Below are 21,938 nucleotides of genomic sequence, written 5' to 3'. Positions count from 1 at the left end.
AGGGAACGTTCTGTTTGCTGTTTTTGGTGTTGCTTCGAACCCTAACATAAATGTCTTGCTAAATAGCATATCGAAAATACACGTAATTAAATAGTATTTTCACACGAATACAGTGTTTTGTCAAACTTCACAAAAAAAAACAAAAAAACATCAACAACGACAACATGTGAATGTGACCTTCATATAAGAAGAAAAAAAACGTTTGAACAAATGCCCTTATAACAAACACCCATTCCGCCTATATTTTGCATGGTCATGATTACAAAAGCGCATTCAAACCGATCGGCTTCCACCTTCGCCACACCGTCACCGGCGCGCGCACAGCAGGACAGGCCTGCTGAGTCATCACATGACGTCACCGCCTCGACACAGTCACGTGCTCCCAGTTCGAGTAAAGTGTCTGTGCGCGAGGAAGGGGTGACACAGCTCGCGCACTGCGATCAAATATCAGCTGCTCGCAGTTCGTTACAGTCGGGGTGGCGAGAGACCGTAGCCCGTGCTTGACTCGGAACCGCTAGGACGAGAAAAGCGAATACATCCGCGTTTAAAACGAATCATATAAGGCCTAGCGTGCGTGCGTGTGCGCTCGCGAGCGTTAAATTGTCGTTGAGTATTTGCGAGTGAAGGGAGATCGCGGTGCTCGGTGGAGGAGACGCAGAAGTCCGAGTCCGTAACAATACGCGAGGGACCGTAGGTTTGTGCTATGGGCTTACTGTCACAAGGGTCGCCGCTCAACTGGGAAGAGACCAAGAAGCATGCGGACCACGTTAGAGAGCACGGCATCCTGCAGTTCCTCAACATCTACAACAAGGTCAAAGATCGCCAGAAGGATGTGCTGAAATGGGGAGACGAGGTGAGGCTCTCTCTCATCTTCAGAAATGCACGGCATAACTGCGTGCGATGGAGAAACACGTGGTTGGGTGTTTAGAGGCAGCGTGCAATGATGCAATGGACCAAATGTGGATGCTGCTTGTGAGCAGGTGCGCCGTTCAGCTCGCTTTGTGTTATGCATGCTTTCTGCTTTGTGCAATGGCACTTGTGGATGCATGATTCTTCAAATCCTTGCGATCTGAAGGCTAATGCTTACAGTCTTATTCAGTTTTGTAGGCAAATACAATTCATGCGCATGCATGATTTTATTGACCAAATTAAAACTTCACCTCGTTTCGATCTGGCTGTTAACTTTCGATAGTGAAGGGAAAGCAGTCTAGACACTGCACAGCTGAAGCTCAAATTTAAGATATTTTGATTTGATTTCACTCCATGTTCTACCATTTTTTTTCCAGTGTTGGTGATGAGTTGGTTATTATTCTCAAATGTGGAAAATCGCAGTAATAAGGTATGAGAGGGTGTGTCCAAACTTTCCACTGATATACAGTATAATGCAGCCCAGGCATGTAAAGATCTGCCCACAGTGTTTTTTTAGTTCACATAGTTTATGACAATTACAAAATCCCATTTCCATTGGATGGGTGGGTGGGTCGTCATCTTTTAGTGAGCTCTTGCACTTTTTTACTGTTCTTAACCGTGTACTAAACTAAACATTTCAAACAAGGGCGCCTAAAAGTGTTTTCATGTAGAATCAACAGGCTTGTCCATTTCTAAACCTCCTTTTGAAATGGCTTTTCATTTCATTACCTTTGTCCGGCCAGAAGACGTCAATGGATTTATGATAAAACCTAGTGCTGGGCGGTATACCGGTTCATACCGAATACAACAAGGTTAGGGTTAGGGTTTATTTTTGTTATGATATACATTTTTAACCACTTAAGCTCGGGGCGTTTTTTGGTATTTTCGCCTAAATTTAACATACTCAAATTCAAATGTTTACCCTGCAGCTTTCAAATTAACCCATATATGGGCTGATACCATATAAGGAAGGCTATGTAAATGAAGCATAAACATTTTTAACGTTATTTTGGACCCGTATCCGGGTCCGCAGAGTTTGTATGTCGCTTAAACAACGTTCAGAATGCAACACTGTTTGAAAGGGGTCCCTTTTCACGGTTGCACTGTGGTGAGGGAACAGCTGTATGTGTTACTAAGCGTTAAAGTTCTGAAACTGAAGCTGTAGAACTAATAGAACGTGATGACACCGAAGAACTCATCCACAATATCCACACTGACAGCCACAAATATCCACCGCCCCCTGCCATCATCTCCCGCGTCTCACACACACGAGCGCGACTTTAGCACTAGATTTAGCACCTTTCAGACCCTTTTAGCGGCTTTTTCCCATAGAATATTCATACTGACAAACCTAGCGACTTTTTTGGATAAACCTTAGCTATGGTTCAGTTGGAAGATTTCGCCAGTGCTGTCCCGCGAACGCGAGGTCTGACTTTCCCGGAGAAGTGTCGCCTCTCTCGGCGTCTGTTCTGTGCAGGGAGCGGCAGAGAAGCACCGCAGCCGACTCGTCAATAAATGAGAACAAAACAGCGTTTCCAAGCACCTGTCGCTTACTGATTGTTTGGAATTATAAATATGAGCATAGTTCTTCTGTTAATATCACATGCACTTTTTTGTTTGTTGTGTTTTTTAGATTGTTACTCAGACGCAGGCAGTGCGCTTCATGAGACAAACAAGTAATATAGCCAAAACCACCGCATAGCCGCTCTTTAGTGTAGATGCATGTTGATTTTATCAGACGATGCCGCGATTATGAATGAGAGTGACTCCTGGTTAACATGTATTAAAAGGGGTCGCATGAAAAAAAAAATACCGTCATGTACCGTGAAACCGTTATAATTTTGAAAAATACCATGATATAAATTTTTGGTCATACCGCCCAGCACTAATAAAACCTGCTGGAATGTTGTTGGTTTAGGTGAATCATTTGTTCAGCATTGGTGGATTTAAAAGGCCAAGAGAATGGAATGGCATCGGTCTAGAAATGTCTCACTGCAGTTTTACTTTCACAATTAGTATGTTAGGAATGTTTGGAGAAAAATAATATTGTGCTTTGCCATCGATGCATTTGCAATTCAAATCCACTCACGCATAATGTGCAAGAAACAGTGCTCACAGAAACTATTTTTTACCTGTGGGTAATATTTTGTGGCTTTGTTAGTAACGTGGCGGACTGTGTTGTAGAAAGTGTTTGAAACATCTTGCAGGTGGAGTACATGTTGGTGGAAATGGATGACAAAAATGAAAAAGTCCGCCTAGTTCTGAACGGGAAGGATGTTTTGGAAACCCTTCAGGAAAAGGGTGAAAAGATCAACCCCAAGTGAGTAACCCTTTCTAAGTGGGATTTATTGTGTGTCACAAAAAAAATGTGGTTGAAAAGGTTTAAAACCAGGTCAGATTTATCCATAAGAATATGCATATTTTGGTGGCATATTCAGAGTTTTGCTACAGGGTCACTGAAAATAGCAGGTTTAGCTGCAACTGTGTTTAAAAAGAATAAAAAAAAAAACTTCTGGCCTTTGCATTGCAGCCATTGTTGATGAATTTGAAAACTGGGCGACCCACTTTAACCTCAGCCAGTCAGCCAATCCCTCTTTTATGCATGTGTCTAATCCGTCAACAAGATCGATCGTATCTTTTGTACCTGTACTTCTTGTATTTTTAAACGACGGTTTCATAAGAGTCAATTGAAGCAGTTGGTTCGGACAGCATAAGCTTGATTTCAAGTTTGATAAGTTGTTATATAGGAGGTAGGAATGGCCTTTTTATTTTTCCGAACCGGTTTACACAAGCTCATCTGAGGCCAAGTGCTACTGTATAGCTGTTGTAGCTCAGGGGAAATAGCAGCATGCGATGGGAAACGAGAGAGCCGTGGCATTCCTCATTACTGCCTCTCTGCTGCACATTCTGAAGAGCGTAGCGCCCCGTCCCAACCAGTGTTGGGTAACTTTACTCTAAAAAGGTAATTAATTACTTGTTGCTAATTACATCTGCAACAGTGTAATTAGATTACTGTACAAATTACTCTCTCCAAAAAGTATTTAATTACTTATTACTAATTACTTTCTAAACCTCGACAAGTTAATGAATCATACAAGGATAGACATGAAACGTTCTTTTGATTCTTTCAAATAAATAATACATAACTACATGAATTATTCTGGTCACACTTTAGATTATGGTCCAATTTTCACTATTAACTATTTTAACTATACTTTTGCCCCAATATACTCCTGATTACTGCTTATTAATTCTTAGTAAAGTAGTTGTTGACAATTATGTTTAGGAATTGGGTAGGATTAAAGATTTAGAATAAGGTGTTGCAGAATAAGACATTAATATGTGCTTTGTAAGTAATAATAAACAGCCAATATCCCAGTAATATTCATGCTAATAACCAACTAGTTAATAGTGAGAATTGGACCCTAAAGTGTTACCAATATTCTTATTAATTAAACAAAGTATTTAAAGTGAGAAGGTTCATAAAAAGCATGCATTTTAAGGTTAGACTTAAAATTTTGATGTTAAATCCACTATTGTATTGTACATAAATGTGTATATATGAGTATTACATTCAATTACATAAGAAGTAATTAAATTACAGAAAAAATAAGAGTAATCCCTTACTTTACTTTTTCAAGGGAAAAGTAATTAAATTAAAGTAACTAGTTACACCCAACAACACTGGTCCCAACACAGCACTTTCAGCCCCACACGGACAATCTGAGATGCCACTTATTAAAACTATTGCATCAGCAGTAGACTGATACATTGGCCGGACTGATATTTCCTCATTTTAAGGTGCCTTTTTGATTTCAGAATTTGTGTCATTTCCAAATTTGTGACCCTGGACCCACTACACCAGTCATAAGGGTCTTTTTTTTATTTATTGAGATTTATACATAATCTGAAAGCTGAATAAATAAGCTTTCCATTGATGTATGGTTTGTTAGGATAGGACAATATTTGGTCGAGATACAACTATTTGAAAATCTGGAATCTGAGGGTGCAAAAAAATCTAAATATTGAGAAAATCGCTTTTAAAGTTGTCCAAATTAAGTCCTTAGCAATGCATAATACTAATCAAAAATAAAGTTTTGATATATTTACAGTAGGAAATTTACAAAATATCTTCATGGAACATGATCTTTACTTAATATCCTAATGATTTTTGGCATAAAAGAAAAATGGATAATTTTGACCCATAAAATGTATTGTTGGCGATTGCTACAAATATACCCCAGCGACTTAAGACTGCTTTTGTGCTCCAGGGTCACATTTTAGAATCTACCAACAGCCTTGTCACTCAGTGCATAATATATAATATAATACATATTTGTAAAACAAGGTTTCTCTTTGTTATAATTTGATTCGCCTAAGTGGTCATTGGCTACACTGTTCGCGATTTATCATTATCGGTTATTAAAAAAACTCATTCTATTGACCATTAGTTTCAAAAAAGTTGACCGTGTCCAAGATATGAATGCTCAATTGTCTGTGCTTATGCTAGTTTTTACATTTGTTACGTCCTTTTGGATGAAGAGACAAAATATTGATCTCTTGCTTTGTAATGCCTTTTTGTTTGAGTTTTCTTACTAGTTTATTGTCAACCTTGCACATCTGCAGCCACCCCACTCTGTGGAGGCCAGAGTACGGCAGCTACATGATCGAAGGGACCCCCGGACAGCCATACGGAGGGACCATGTCGGAGTTCAACACGGTGGAAGACAACATGGGAAAGCGGAGGAGAGAAGCCGCATCTGTGCTTAATAAGAACGAGACTCTCCTCACAGTTACATCATTTCCCAGGTAGTTATATCATCAACCCTTAACTGTAATCCAATAGTAATATCCATATCCACCTGAAGTTGCGCAAGCATTGCCAAATGTATGTAATGAAAATTTCTTTAAAATAGTATTAAAATATTGTCTTGTTCTAGTGAACCAAGTATCTGTATTTTGTCTCATCTCGTGAGCTAAGTGTATTGTCACACCCCTAGTGTCGATAAGCGGTGATATAGCTCATAATTTTCCAAGTGTATGATATAGCTTTCATTCTTCAGGTCAACCATTTATTCATGAAAAAAATCAGTTTGAATAAGAAAAGCGATAACTTTGCCATAGTATCCTTTCAAATGTTAAAGAAAGTACCCCCGCCCCACCCCTGGAAAAAAGTTCAGTCTCATTTTTTTTTTTGCTTTAACCCCTGCGTTTTGCACTTTAATAAAGTATTTAATTTTCCAAAATCCTCCACCAGTCACTTGACAGTAGTGAATATTGCATTTCTGTGGACAAATGCATCAGAAAAATAGTGGAGGACACAGAGTGAGCTGCTGCGGGAAAAGTGCATGACCCAAGTTATCAAAAACATGACAATACTTTATATTATGTAACAACACCAACCAATATTTGGGCTGCATCTGATAAAGTTTTTATATAAATGATTAAGATATACCCCCAAATTAGTCATGGTAGTCATGGCATGGTTCATTTTTTGTCCTTTGCTCTGGGTAAAAAAGACATTTGAAATGTATTATTGTGAACAAGCTGTTTGTTTTGGCCAGATTTTGTTGTAGTCAAGCGTCATCATCACAGCCGTTCTTTCTTTAATTTCACTTGAAGTATGTTGTGCCATTAGAGTTAATTGAAATCAGCATGCTAAAGATTTTAAACTAAAAGTTTATACACTATTATTAGTCCTAGACTGATTTGACTTTTGTTTCATTTATATGAACTATTACAGCTTTAGCAGTCTTTGCATTGCGTATTGTTGTAGAAAAAGTTCAAGCATTTGCTTCTAAGCACAAAACCCCTGGCTGTTTGAGTGATTTGGGTGTGCCGTGTGTGTGTAGATAACATACACCCTTTACCCCAAACACTTTATTGACCCTGATAAAAAATGCAGGCTTATATTTGTCTTTCCATGCTATTAAATGCAAATGTGCGGATTTCTGAATTGCAGTGCGTGGTTATGTTTTTCTCTTTGTGTTTTGTGTGTTTTAGGTTGGGCTGCCCGGGCTTCACTCAGCCAGAATACAAACCCACACCTGTTGAAAAAGGGGTGTCCAAATCGCTGTTCTTCCCCGATGAGGCCATAAACAGACACCCTAGATTCGGGTGAGAGATCATGTGACCTGTCCAGATCCGTTTCAGTTCCTGAATCCAGCTGAACTCTCTGATTTCATGTCGAAATGGGCTGTCGCAAGTCCGGCGGTTTTGCGTTGCAGCTGAAAGTGTTTGAAGTGACGTGTAACGCAGAACAGTGTGAGGTTGTTTGCGTAAGCTACAGCTCAGAGGCATTACAAGGGGATTATGGGGAGCCCAGCTCAACAGACAATGATCGTTCACATACCAGTAGCCTAGAGCGTTTTACAAAGTGCTGCTCATCTGTAGAATTGTTGGTGGTCACTCATATTTACAGTAAGTGAAGGATTTCTGCAAACCTGCACTGTTTGTGCTGCAGACTTGAATTGTTTATATTATGGATTTAGGTATGGATCCTTTAGGTAATGAATGCATCACTAACAGATCTCGTTTGTTGATGTATTACAGCACTCTGACCAGAAACATACGCCACCGGAGGGGCGAGAAGGTGGTGATAAATGTACCAAGTAAGTGTGTTGTGTTTTTTTGTTTTTGTAAATTATTGACTTCTGTTTCTGTTGTTGAAAGTCAGTCTTTCTCTGGAAATAAAATGAACAGTGTATGTGGTTTCATTTGATCTACTCCTAATGTGAGTGAATGAGTTTATATTATGATGACCCAGAAACTTGAGCACTACCCAGTGGATACACTGGAGATTTTCTCAACATACTGTTCAGTAACTCTTCATGTAGGCTACTCTTATTTAGTCAAAAATGCACTAAAACACTGATATTGTGAAATATATTTTAAAATGTATTCCTTTTAATGATAAAGCTGAATTTTCAGCAGCCATTACTCTAGCCAGGTGTTTGTTTTTGCACATGGTTGCCATGTTGGGAAGATTAAGTAATATTCTTCCACTGGACAGAAAATATATTGGTTCATGGGGGGAAAAAAAAGGTCTTTATTAGGGGAAGTCTGGCAACCACAGCCATTAAAGCTTGTGGAGACTTATCAATGCAAGGTAATACCAAAGTAAAATGTGACTCTTTCAGGATAATTAACCAGGAGGTAGCCTAAGTATTGCAGACCATTCTACCATTCTTACTATATCAAGATAAGCAGAGATCATGATCACAATTAAAATATGATTCATTGTGGAGCCCTATCTGAACTGATTCAACGCTGACTTGAGCCAAATAATGACACTATTGTTTTTTTTAAAGCTGCTTCAGAATATGAACTGTCTCCATATTTGATTCTGTTATTTTCTTGTTAGTCACGGTGAAGCAGCTTTGACACAGTCTGTATTGTATAAAGCTCTACAGTAATAAAGGTGACTTGACTCTGCTATATTGTTATCAATGTTGAAAACTGTTTTCCGTTCCTGTAGAACAGGATTTTGGTCAAATGAGATTTCACAGTGGGTGATATGCCGTAAAAGCAAAATCAAATGGCATGGAGAACGCCGCTGTTCATATTGCAGCAAGCTAGGAGAAAGATTTATGTGGAAGAAGGTGCTTTTATCGCTCAGTAGCACACTGCAACATGTCAAATCTGTGGTGCATGTGATTATTAAAAACCAAATCAAGATGTTTATTATATTTCTGCATGTTTTCAATTGCTTCTCTTTTGACTTGCATGTCCTTAACAGTTTTTAAAGATAAAAACACCCCGTCTCCTTTCGTGGAGACGTTCGCGGAGGATGATGGAGAAGCTGTCCGGGGAGCCCTGCCTGATCACATCTACATGGACGCCATGGGCTTTGGCATGGGAAACTGTTGCCTGCAGGTAAAATGTCTTTTCCTCCCAGAAACCTGACCGTTGTTGCTTCTCACTGATTTGCACTGAAGTGACGTTGGTTGACATTAGACCGATGTTGTCCACCGCTGTCATTGCAGGTGACCTTCCAGGCCTGCAGCATCAGTGAGGCGCGCTACCTTTACGACCAGCTGGCCACTTTCTGTCCCATAGTGGTAAGAGCACACGGCTTAGAGGAATTCTTACAACAGAACACGCTGTCCATGTGAAAAGGGTCCAAAAAAAGAAAGTAAACTTTGCTTCACAGAACAAATGACAATTAATCACTGCATGTTTATACTGTTAAATTAAGCAATAAGCCAGGGCTTACTGCTTTTATAAAACTGTTATTCCATATATGTAGTAAGGTTTCACAGAATAAAACAGCAAATAAAGTGTAATGATGTAAATAAAAACATTATTCTTCCACCAAACAATGTAGTTCCTCGGAAACACTTGTGGTTCCAACAAAGTGGTTGACGAGCAACACACCGAAGTAAACCAAGGTGTGTGTTTGTAGAGTAATTTAAAACAGCTTCGAGCGTGGCTCAACCAATCAGAATCAAGGACCGGAACTATCCGCTTTATAATAAATTGTATGTAGATGTGGGGAAAAGGTTGCATGCTTTTATGCATGATGTGATTGCTTGTAAGAGGGAGATGTGTGGTACACTACCGCATTCAAGAAAATAAAAAAAGAATCAAATTGCATTTTTAAGATCCCAAACTTTTAAAGGGTGTCTTCTAACTTGACCTTAGTTGAAAATTGACCATCTTTACCACACACGAAGTACTATATAACCCACCCTCATCTTTTTCACATTCCTGTGTGGTTAGCGGTTGTACAACCTTTTAAGATGCTTGTAGATGTTGCACTCAGAAGTTGTCTTTATTGCGGTTGGTTTGTGCAGATGGCTCTCAGCGCTGCCTCGCCGGTCTATCGGGGCTTCGTATCAGACATTGACTGCCGCTGGGGTGTGATCTCTGCGTCTGTGGATGACCGAACCCCAGAGGAGCGGGGCCTGGAGGTGACAACGGGATCCTGTCTTCGCATTTTTCTGCTTTGGCTGGTGCTGGAGCCGTTGCTCGGATCTGGCCTGTGTTTCCACTGGCCGAAGAGCCAAATGTTACGACATAACCTGCACACAAACAAACAAAAAAAGTCATAGACCCTATTCATAAGTAAATAGATTTCTATAAGGAGACAAGAGCTAATGAAAACTGACCTAGGCTGGGTTCCTTGCGCAATGTAAGGAGCACATTTTGGAAAAAATAATGCAGTGTTTTTTTGACTCCCAATTCCTTCCACTAATCATATAAGTAATTTTATAATTATAGGCTGCATGATAATAAATAGATCCTCCCAATTCAGTAATGATTACAGACATCAGTCGTCCCAGACTTGTGAATCATACATGGAGTAACAGACAGCCTCTGTTAATCATTTTAAAAGAAAACTAATCCCATCTGATGCTTTTGAGAACTTTTTTTTTTTTTTTAATACCATCACACTTTATATGTGACCTGTGCTGGCAAAATGAGTCTGATTGTGCAAGGGGCAAATTTTGAGCTACAGGCAAAAAAACTGAAAAACTTTGAGGTTTTCATAAAAATTAGTCCATTAAGCCCTCATCTAGTGATCCCAGTGCCCCAAATAATAATTAAACATCTAAAATTATCTTTATTTGTACGTTTTCTGAGAGAAGTATGTTTTCTCCGCTCACTTCTCGCACTGACTCGCATCCAAACGCATGCATCCCAATAAAATTACACACACACAGAATTACAGTATTTAAGTATTCACGCAAACATAATCTTTGAGAAACGTTTTGGAAAAAACATTTGAAGTGTAACATTATATTAGATCCGTGCAGTACAGGTCTTAATATATAGCCCGTCTGTCTCATTAATCATCTAACAATAAAGGAAAAGATCGCTGCTCTTGATTGAACTGCTTTTGTAGTTTTAATAATCAGTGTATTTGTAATGAACACACTGAAGTGATTCTTACATTTGGTTATTTGTTTTTCTTACTTAATGCTTTTGTTTAGATGTAAAATGAAAAAAAAATGCAGTATACACTTGTTTCTTTCTTAATTTGTTCTTTTTCTTTCTTACATCTGTTCTTATTACAATAAAGAAAAAAAATTGCTATATTGTGATTTATTAATATTAGTAAGGATCGTTAAGAAAAGAATTGGAGGAAAAGATGCAATGTTGCTAGGGGATTTTTCTTTGCGTAGCTCAGTCATTTTTGTTCGATTCCAACAACTCGTATATCATTTTGAAGGTCTTTTAATTGAGAATGTAAAAATAAAATAAAAAACAAATTTTTGAAAATTTGCTCATTGTGACTCATTTTGCCAGCAAAGGTCACATACAATGTCTGATGTTATTTAAATATGTAAAAGGAAAAAGAAAAACCTCATCGCACTCAATTTTGATCATAAATAATGAAATAGTTTAAGTACAAATGTTTACTGTCAAATGACAATAAGATCTGCGTGTATAATAATAATTAACGAGGCTGTCGGTAGATCTGACTTCTGATGTCAAGAGTTATCAGCCAAGGCCAGTGCTCTCAGAATAGACCAACATATCGGCCAAGCTGATTAATCAGCGGATGTTTGGAGATCACTAGTTTTTGAAGTTGAGCATGTCATGTCGACTGCTCATGTTCTTGTGCATTTCATAGACATGGTTAAAAATGAATTTTGTCTCTGCAGCCGCTGAAAAACAACAAATTCCGGATCCATAAATCACGCTATGATTCGATTGACAGCTACCTCTCCTGCTGCGGTGAGAAATACAATGACATTGAGCTGACCATCAATGAAGATATCAACAAGCAGCTCCTAGATGCAGGTAAAGAAACCAGCATTGGACATGTCAAAACTGTCTTTGTCCTCTTGTCAAAAGATGCTGCAACCCCAATAGACAACATCGTTGCTTATAATGGGTTCTGTTTGCTTTTGATGCGACACGGCACTCGCATGCAGTGTAGAGAATCATTGAAGCAGGCCTCCTGTCAGCTCTGTGTGCAGTATTTTCAAGCGCGCTGTACTGCTCTGTTGCAGGCATTGACAGACTGCTGGCACAGCACATTGCGCATCTCTTCATCCGCGACCCGCTGTCGCTCTTCCAGGAGAAGATTCATTTGGATGATGAGAACGAATCGGACCACTTTGAGGTGAAGTTAACATCTGATTTTTATTGTTCTAGCAAATAGAAAATTGATCAGCAGAAAAAAATAAATAATAATAATAATAATTTTCAGTGTTAGACCAGTTTTCACTCACTTTGGTTAAAATTGCATGCGTGTTGCAGAACCTTCAGTCAACCAACTGGCAGACAATGAGGTTCAAGCCGCCCCCTCCAAACTCTGACATCGGATGGAGAGTCGAGTTCCGTCCAATGGAGGTATTAAACAAACAGCCGTCTGCCCGCTGTCTGTCTGTGTGCCAAATGATGCAAGCAGACGTGGCTTGACTGGATGTGTGCTTAACAAAGCAGACGTCAGTACTCGGCCACCTAGAGTTTATTCAAGCACAACACGCAAAACTCACAGAATACACACACAGTATAATGTGAATTTTATCTAATATAATGTAACTCATGTAATTATAAAATACAACATGGACTAAATGTGGACAGGTTTGATTTGATTTTCATAAGTGACCCTGGACCACAAAAGCAGTCTTAAGTCGCTTGGGTATATTTGTAGCAAGAGCCAAAAATAAATTTTATGGGTCAAAAATATCAGTTTTTCTTTTATGCCAAAAATCATTAGGATATTAAGTAAAGACCATGAGCCATGAAGATATTTTGTAAATTTCCTACTGTAAATATATCAAAACTTGATTTTTGATTAGTAATATGCATTGCTAAGAACTTAATTTGGACAACTTTAAAGGCGATTTTCTCAATATTTTTATTTTTTTGCACCCTCAGATTCCAGATTTTCAAATAGTTGTGTATCGGCCAAATATTGTCCTATCCTAACAGACCATACAAAACTTGACCCTTTTGACTGGTTTTGTGCTCCAGGGTCACGTATACGCAGTCATTTGACTTGTGCTTCATGTTTCTCATGTCTTTTGTGTTTGTTTTTTTCTTCTTATCAGGTTCAACTGACAGATTTTGAAAACTCAGCTTATGTCGTGTTTATCGTTCTCCTCACCCGTGTGATCTTATCCTATAAGTTGGATTTCCTCATTCCATTGTCAAAGGTTGGTTTACTCTTTGTGTGTGTTTTGACGTATTTTAACTCTTCGTAAAAAAATATCAGATTACTCAATTGTCAAAATAATCAGTAGATTACTTGATTACCAAAATAATCATTAGTTACAGCCCTAGATTAGTTAAAATATTTCAAAATACAACTGCATTGTTTTACTTTTTGTAATAAAAAGACTTTTTAAGAATTTTGTCATTGAAAATTTCTTAAAAATAATATTAAAATATTGTGTTGTTCTAGGGAACCAGGTGTCTGTATTTTGTCTCATCTCGTGAGCTAAGTGTATTGTCTTGTGCTTCATGTTTCTCATGTCTTTTGTGTTTGTTTTTTTCTTCTTATCAGGTTCAACTGACAGATTTTGAAAACTCAGCTTATGTCGTGTTTATCGTTCTCCTCACCCGTGTGATCTTATCCTATAAGTTGGATTTCCTCATTCCATTGTCAAAGGTTGGTTTACTCTTTGTGTGTGTTTTGACGTATTTTAACTCTTCGTTACACAGCTAAAAAACGGGAAGATATTAAATGGCAAAAAACTGGACATTCTTAAAACTAAGACAACCAACACGAATTATACGTGTGCGTGCATGACATTTGTGTTTCTGTTCTAAAGCACGGCATGCAACTTTTTGCAACTTCAATGTGTTTTGTTTTCAGGGCTTATTGTTTTAGGTTGATGAAAATATGAAAGTAGCCCAGAAGCGAAATGCGGTGCAGGAAGGCATGTTTTATTTCCGGAAGGACGTCTTTAAAGGTTAGTTGACATTAAAGTTAAATAGAGGTCATTATCATTCATATCAACAATGAGCTGTGACACATTTGTATTAAGGCACAACTAAAATATTGTAGATATTTTTAACACTGCATGCTGGTTCCAAACTTATTTTAAATTTGTTATTAAAATATTTTTTTATTATTATTTTAAGGCTGCAACCCAGTGTTAGATGCGCCCTCCACAGCTCAGAATGGAGTGGAGAGTGAAGCTAATGACGGTGAAGAATTCACACTGATGAGTATCGACACCATCGTCAATGGGAAGGTGTGTTTCTCTGCTCTTTAGCTCTACATTCCGTATAGCTTCAACAATAAGCTATTCTTGTTGATACAATTTTGAGTCCATGAGTTCGCCTACCAATTGTATGAGAGGAGCACAGCTTTCACTCTCAACCAAACTAACATTACTAGCCAATCAGAATGTTTTGCTCTTATAAACACAAGACGCGCATCCAATTGCAGAGTCGCAGCCCTGATGAATGGAGAAGCGCGACAAAAAGCTGCTATGTCCATCTAGCGCATATTTACATAGAAAAACTAATTTAAAAGCAGCGGGGCAGAGTAATCATGTCATCTCCATAAGAACTATATGATTGCCAGAACCAGTTTACTGGAAAGGTAAATGAAAAGGTCCTGTTCACACATGATTTATTAATGGTAACTTACCGGCATCGTCAATGGGAAGGTGTGTGTTTCTCTGCTCTTTAGCTCTACATTCCGTATAGCTTCAACAATAAGCTATTGCGAGTTAAACGATACTTGTTGTGAGTGTGTTTGTTTGTTTTTTTAGGAAGGGGTATTTCACGGCTTGATTCCAATGTTGAACAGCTACCTTGAGAACATGGAGGTGGATGTGGACACGCGCTGCACTATTCTCAACTACCTTAAACTCATTAAGAAGCGTGCTTCTGGTATGTGAGTGGTGTGCATTATCTCACTAGATTTGTAACGTAAATCATTTATAAACCTTTGCCAACACAGGAGAATACATCAAACTTTTTCTAAATATGTCATTTATTGTACATCGCAAGTTTGCATGTGCCCAAATATTAACATTTAATGGATTTAAACATCGTCTAATCACGCTGTAAAGTGAAACGTCACCAGGCCGTTGCCGCCCTCTGCAGGTATTTGTTATAATACATAATAAAAGTATTCAGTAACGTAATCCAAGTACCACAATATAAAAGTAAAGTAATCTGATTACTTTTGGATTACTTAACGTTACATATGTGAACAAGTTAAAAAAACAGTATCTAAGTACTTTTATTTAACTATGACTTTAAAATTAAAACTAATAAAAACTATAGTAAAAACTATTTGACACTTAGAAATCGTCTTGTTTCACCATCTAGATATTACAGCCCGTATATTTATATAAAAGCCTATGCAGACATCTAGTGGCTATACAGTTTAGTATTACAGTTTTATTTTTATTAGTATTTTTTTATTTCTGTAACATGTACAAGTAAAAATGTAGTTTATACACAACATAAAAAAATGTACACCATATACATATTAGTCTATTTTAAAATAAGCCTGCATGTCGAAATGCGTGTGAAATGCTATGATCTTTCTGTGTTTCATTGACTGATCCGTGGTGTGGGGACTCTCATGTTAATTTCTACATTTTCCAGCTCATTTTCCGCTAGAACACTTACACACAAACTGCAGTCATGCACACCATGGAATTTTAAATCACTAACAAATACTACATTTTAGCTAACATGATGATTTCCATGCTAGTCGTACCTGCAAATGTTCAAGTTGGTTGAGTAGCCTTTGTTAAAGCAAGAGTCTTCATGCATAGCTTACACTGTACAACTATGTTATTTCCTTTATCCTCGTTGAAAACAAAATAACTGTGACGTTTCCAGACATGAAAACGTTTTCACAGCAGGAAGCATCGTAATTAATTTTCTGTAGCAGCGTCTCAATCATCCCGCATTTGAGGCGAATAATTGTAGACTGGTGTTATTTGCGCACGCACCAGCAAGCGGCTCACGTGAGTCAACGTGTCAACAGAACCAGGAACTATGCAGCGCTAAATATATACAGTTATGTCAAAAAAAACAAAAAACGAATTTATTTAATTTTAAATGAAACGAATGTAATCCTGATAGTATTCCCACTTTTTACAAAATGTAACTAATCTGAATACTTAGTGTTTTATGTAACTGTAACGGATCACAGTTACTAGATTTTTGTATCCTGATTACGTAACGCCGTTACATGTATTCGGTTACTCCCCAACCCTGGAGAGAGGTTTAGGTTGTTTACAGTGGCAGTGCTGTGTTTCTGTTCTTTAAAACATTCTATTTTTTAGTGTCTACAATCAGTACAATTTATTAACTTATTAAATTTTTTTTGTGGTTTATTTTTTTGCTGATAATTTTATTTCAGTTTTTAAACCACCGTTTTCGTTTCGTTTAATTTAAATATATGCACATGCAAATCTATTTTGTCGTGAAATGCAGTTGTGCTCTAAATGTGTATTGCCCCTCTATTGCCAATGACACACTGCAGGCAAACTGGTTCACTCATTATTTGGATTGTGTAACTGATATTTCTTGTAATGTTTGTTTTCACTACTGTGTTGTTCTCAGGTGAGCTGATGACGATGGCTAAGTGGATGAGGGAGTTTGTCTCCAAACATCCTCAGTACAAGCAGGACAGCGTCATTACGGACAAAATAAACTACGACCTGCTGCACAAGTGCGACAGAATCGCGAGAGGGGAGGAGAAGTGTCCGGAGCTTATCGGAGGCCCGGTTAACAGAGGAAAATAAAGCCTGCTTCACACAAAAGCCAGTCACTCCTGTGCATGAGAACGGAAGACCACAGCAGTCCAGAAGTTAAAACGTTTTAAGAAAATATTTAAAATGACATGTGTCAGCCAAAGGTTTGTTGAATTTGTAAATAGCAGATTTTGATTATTCACAAATTATTTTAATAGCTTAAACAGATCCGTGATGTAATTGTACTCTGATGTGTACATATTTCACATTGGTCTGAGTTTGTGAGAGATTATGTAAATGTAGCAAACACTAAATTGTACATTAGTAATATTTTCATTGTTGAAATGTAAATACTGTACTTCATCAGGCATTAACAAGTGTACTTTTTTTTTTATGGATGAAACTGTTGACTTGCTTGGCAGATTCTTTTTCTTTTGGCGTTTAATATTGTACCAATTAAGACAAAGATTTTAAGGCACTGGGGCCAGTTGCATAAGCTTAGCCTTTATGTTAAGAAAATGTCTTAAGTAGGAGTTTGACCAACTAGCAGTTAGCCAATAAGTAATCAGTCTTATTTTTGGAATTAACTTAAACTAATCTATGCTTTTATGTAACTGAATAAAAAAAAAAATTATGACTAGTCTTAAAGAAAAAATTTGATGACTAATTAAGACCAGTCTAAACCTTTTATGCAACTGGCCCCTGGTCTTGATGCAAGCCTGACTGAACCCATGTAGGAATTGAAATGGGGGGGAAAGTTGAAGACCGTAATGGTGTGCAGTGAGTTGTGTTTTTCACTAACAAATTATATTTCATATAATTTTAGTGTTTGAAGGACAGCTACATTTATACCATCTGAGGTTTCTTAGTTGTTTTGTTAAGCTTTTGCGTAGCTGCTCCACCACTAGAGAGTGCAGATGGTCTTTTTTTAGTAAAATAATGGAAAGATAAATTAGATTAAGCTATAGTTTGTTAGCTTTAACATCTGTATATGGCTTCAAATAAAGTGATTCCTGTACATATTCAGCTTATTGCGTCGGCAAACAATGCCTTTTACAGACCACTGTAAGTTCTTTAGCGTTCATTGCAGCCTTGTGGAAACAATCCTTTAAATGCTGTTTGTGTGGAATGTTTGTACTTTAAATTTCAATTCGTTAAATAATTTAATCAGCATCAGGCAGTGAGCAGGCAATGAAAGCTGTTACATAAGCACATGCCCATTTTGCAGTTCAACTAATTCCGGTTGTTCTTCAATGAAAGATTAAACAGCGTATTAAACACATGTCAGCAAAATATATCTAATGCAGTTATTGGTGTAAATAACTTACCGCTTTGCATTCTCAAACACAAGGCCGTGGCTGAAATTTACAGAACAAACGTTTTATGGAAGGGCTGAAAACGAAGGCTATACTGTTCGGGCTCTTAATAATGTTCCCAGTCGTCCTCATCTAACGATGCCAGCGAGTGTCAAGTGTGTGTATTGACTGTTGTAGATTGTTTGTAATAATGGATAAAACTAGCAAATGCGATTCTAAGGTGTGCAGTGGTTGGCACATGATGCAAAATAATAGGGCTTTGTATCACGCTGCATCATAAAGAATCAGCACACTGAACTATGACCAGATCGACCAGAGATCAGTTTCGTTTTTTCCACTTTATGACTTTTTTTATGCTTACTGAAATCATTTAATAAGCTAAGTTACAAAATGCCATGCAATTTACAACAACTAGACACTAAAAACTACAATATCTATATAAAAAGATTAACTATTAACCACTGCTTTCCATAAAGAAAATGTTACGTGAGCACGTTTGGTGACACTTTTCCTGCGATGGTCCCCTTCACCATGGGCCCCTGGATGCGCGCCTGACCTGTGATTGGACCGGTCTGGTTCCACATCAGAGCAGCGCTGTGATTGGTCTGTTCTAACCTCAGATGAATGGTGTGACTAACAGTTCACGCCTTGTTAACGCTTAAAACAGAATGCCAGAACGCGCGCTATTCTCTTATAACGTCATAATGGCAGTCAAACATACGTTGACGTTCTAAGTCCATTTGAAGCATTGTCATGACGACATCTCAAAATTCGCATAAATCACCACTTTAACAAGTTTGCTTTAAAACCACACCTCTATCCACGGCTCTGGTGTTTTAACGCGTTATAAACGTTCCAAATGCATACATTTGTTCTCGGAATGGAACGTCAGTTCTCTGGATTTTTACATCTGCGTGGCAGTAAAAGTGCAGTGTGCTCGCCTCGCAGACTTTGCCCTAGAGCGGCAGTATAAAGAGAGTTCACGTTATTCGAACACGCCCCGTTGCGCATCAGTTTAAGGTGGACTACAGACACACATGACGTGACGCTCATTAGTTCACGAGCTTTTCCTACTCGTTAACACTGACGACTCCATCCGCACAGGACTGAGCACGGAAGAAAACAATTGTCTGAAGACTAAAGGTAAGAGATGCTTTTTTTTTTTGGATAGTCTTGCTCTCTAAAGAGATTTAAACACCCCAAAATGTCATCGGAAAGTGCGCTGTCTGTGACCCCTCGAATGCGGCGTGTCTAGCATCATATGACTTTATGAGAGATTAGAAGCGTTAGGTTTATGATTATGTCACGCGAAGCCGTTCTTTATTTGTTCTGAGGAAGAAGTCTTAGCAAAACGTTTCCTAATCGTCTTGAAATGTTGTTGCAGTTTTTCATCTGTTGTTTAAAGGCAACGCGATCCTGTCGAGTAACGTTAGTTGACATGCAAATCAGGTACAGCAGTATAATGAATCTCATTTTCATTTTATATTCAGCAGTCATTGTATTTAATCAAGTTTTTATTACGTATTGTTATGCATTTAGACTTCTGTCAGCTTTTTTAAAATTTGTATCATTACATCTCCAATCATAATCATGCACATTTACAAATTATGAGTTCATAATTAATACATTTTAGTTTGCCATATTGGTTGTCATGGGATGTAGCCTACCATTTTCATACTGTATATGTAATGTAAGACATTTAGATGAAAACCTGTCAAGAGCATGTCACATTTCACCCCAAAAACAAAGTAAAGAAAATGAAGCCTAATTATTGGCTATTATTATTATTGACAATGAAGTATATCGCCTCTTTCCCACATAATCTCCTCTTTCCACTAAATACAGTTTTTTAAAAAATATATATAATATATGTGTATAAAATAAATAAAAATTTTTGTAAGTGTGTCTGAGCCATTATACACTTTGTGTTTGAGGCACTGTTTTTTTATCAGGAGCTCTTGTATCATTCGTAGAAAACCTTTTTCTTGCAAGTACACGTTTGCATATCTGATGGCAACAGCGTGACATTTGACAAGCTGCTTTAATAAACACCTCCAGTCCAAGACTGCTTGAGTGTGCGGAGAAACAATGTCTCATAATAATCTAATGTTCTCTAACGTTCTTTAGTCCTGCTCACAAAAAAGGGGGGGTTTTCTGGATTATAAGCACTTTGTCTTGACCTTTACTGAGCTACAAACAGGCAATCAAGAGAACTTAACCTGATGGATGGTAGTCCTCACTGTAGGCAGCCATTTTTATTGCTGTAATCAGTGTGTTCCAAGGATTTATAAGGTTAACATCTATTGTCCTTTTTAAACGGTTTTATTATGTTCTAGGACTTTCACAGACAGGGTGAATGTGTATTTGCTCTGACTCTTGTGTAAACAGCTGAAGTAATCTTCATATGATTTCTCTCGAAGGTTGGAGATGGAGGCCTTGAATCACAGAGTTAACACTTATGTTGACTCTTGGATGGGACCCAGGGGTAAGACCAATACTTTTTCTTTCTTTTTTTTTGTACAAATCTTTAATTGTCTTTCTTGCAGCCTTAGCTAAACTTTTCTCTGTGCTGTGTTCCTATATGGCAAACTTTTGAACAAACTTTGCAGATTTAGCGAATGAAACATATTCTCCCTTTATTTCCATAGTTAACGCAGTATTATTACTGCATGCTGATGATTTTAATCTGTCTGTCAAACTTTGACAAATCCAATGATTATTTGATCCTTAAAGTGCTCATTGTATCAACCCAGTATCTTGGAAACATGGTTTCCAGGCTCATTGAAAAATAATATTAATAACATTTCTAATCCGATTGGAAGAAATTGCAATTTCAGCCTGCGCTGTGAGTACGCAAAGCAGCATTATAGAAAAAAAGCAGCATTATAAAAATTCTAGCTTAAATTTCTGATTGGAATGAGGCACATTTAAAACCATTTTTAATGCCGAGGAACAACTGTGACTATTTATTGAACGTCCTTCAGCAATAGCGTATGCATGAGGATGGCTGTGCTCTATCGATTTCAGATCCTCGGGTTAGAGGATGGCTTCTACTGGACAACTACATCCCCACTTTCGCCTTCACTGTCATGTACCTACTGATTGTGTGGATGGGACCAAAATACATGAAGAATAGACCGCCGTACTCCTGCAGAGCACTGCTAGTGCCGTATAACCTCGGCCTGACGCTTCTGTCTCTCTACATGTTCTATGAGGTGGGCTTGTTATAAAGAAGATATGTGTTTATTTGAAGAGGTCATATCAGTAGGAATCAAATTTGATACATTTTAATGTACTGAGAAAGGTGATCAACTGTGAGAACATACTCAGAATTCATATTTCCTGACCCAGTCCAAAAAGAGCATTTATTAAAACTTGACCGTCCATGTTTACATTGTGAGGTATTATTATTGCTGAACACCAGAAAAACGGACACATTTCAGTGCATTTCACTGTTTTCTGTCAGCACACAGCTGTGATTTTGCATACATTTCCATGCAGCAGTAAAAAAAAAGGGCTTGTTTAAAGGGGTCATATGATGCTGCTAAAAGAACATTATTTTGTGTATTTGGTGTAATGAAATTTGAAGTGTTCTGGAACAGTGTTGTAAATACAACTTAACCACTGATTTCTAGTCGTGTCCATTTTTGGAAGGCCAAACGAAGTAGTTTCGCTTTCACAACGAAACACAGCGTCACACACGGTGGCCTACAGTGAGCAGAGGCCGGGGGCTATCGTGAGGAACGGCCGGAGGGTTAGAGTGAGCAGAGTCGGGTGGGCTTGAGAACGGCGCGGCCGGCGATTTCGACGAAGGAGCGTCCGGAAGGACATGTGACGACCCCGGGCTGGGCTCCGCTTCGTTCACGGTGAAAGCCGATCCAGCGATCCACAGCGCAAAGTTGTAGTATTTCCTCCGCAACCAGCACGGATCAGCTCCAGGCATGACGAAGCGGATATCGTCCACTTTTGGAAGACCAAACAAAGTAGTTTCGCTTTCACAACGAAACACACAGCGCCTGCATGACATGGCGGCAGCAACAATACTACAGTGAGAATAAAAGTTACACCTTCTTTCTTTGCGTGA

At 38.2% G+C, this 21,938-nt stretch overlaps 2 protein-coding genes across 2 annotated transcripts in view; both read left to right on the top strand.

Annotated features, from left to right (window-relative positions):
- The first annotated feature begins 364 nt into the window (after positions 1–364).
- Positions 365–17,565, top strand: gclc (glutamate-cysteine ligase, catalytic subunit). The gene is made up of 16 exons (XM_016486558.1): positions 365–853; positions 3,117–3,229; positions 5,536–5,718; positions 6,913–7,026; positions 7,462–7,520; positions 8,648–8,784; positions 8,895–8,969; positions 9,705–9,821; positions 11,520–11,658; positions 11,871–11,983; positions 12,121–12,213; positions 12,918–13,022; positions 13,700–13,781; positions 13,954–14,066; positions 14,592–14,712; positions 16,408–17,565. The coding sequence occupies exons 1-16, from the start codon at positions 704–706 to the stop codon at positions 16,587–16,589; spliced, it is 1,896 nt and encodes a 631-aa protein (XP_016342044.1). The 5' UTR covers positions 365–703; the 3' UTR covers positions 16,590–17,565.
- A 944-nt stretch (positions 17,566–18,509) lies between these two features.
- LOC107688786 (elongation of very long chain fatty acids protein 5-like) overlaps positions 18,510–21,938 on the top strand; it is a 17,692-nt gene continuing 14,263 nt past the window's right edge. Inside the window, exons 1-3 of the mRNA XM_016486557.1 lie at positions 18,510–18,997; positions 20,275–20,339; positions 20,882–21,069. Coding sequence (XP_016342043.1) covers positions 20,282–20,339; positions 20,882–21,069 — 246 coding nt within the window. The 5' untranslated portion in view covers positions 18,510–18,997; positions 20,275–20,281. The remainder of the gene's footprint in view (positions 18,998–20,274; positions 20,340–20,881; positions 21,070–21,938) is intronic.

This window comes from Sinocyclocheilus anshuiensis, unplaced genomic scaffold (genome assembly GCF_001515605.1).
Source record: "Sinocyclocheilus anshuiensis isolate Anshui unplaced genomic scaffold, SAMN03320099.WGS_v1.1 scaffold910, whole genome shotgun sequence".
NCBI classification, from domain to species: domain Eukaryota; kingdom Metazoa; phylum Chordata; class Actinopteri; order Cypriniformes; family Cyprinidae; genus Sinocyclocheilus; species Sinocyclocheilus anshuiensis.
Note: the sequence above shows the minus strand (reverse complement) of the source record. Positions and strands in the feature narration are given on the sequence as shown.

What these genes read in the sequence shown, in the direction of transcription:
- gclc (XM_016486558.1), top strand. Translation starts at nt 704, where the DNA reads ATGGGCTTACTGTCACAAGGGTCGCCGCTCAACTGGGAAGAGACCAAG. An exon ending in GGTGAAAAGATCAACCCCAA is followed by an intron (nt 3,230 to 5,535) that starts GTGAGTAACCCT and finishes GCACATCTGCAG; the next exon opens with CCACCCCACTCTGTGGAGGC. An exon ending in CAGAGGAGCGGGGCCTGGAG is followed by an intron (nt 9,822 to 11,519) that starts GTGACAACGGGA and finishes TTGTCTCTGCAG; the next exon opens with CCGCTGAAAAACAACAAATT.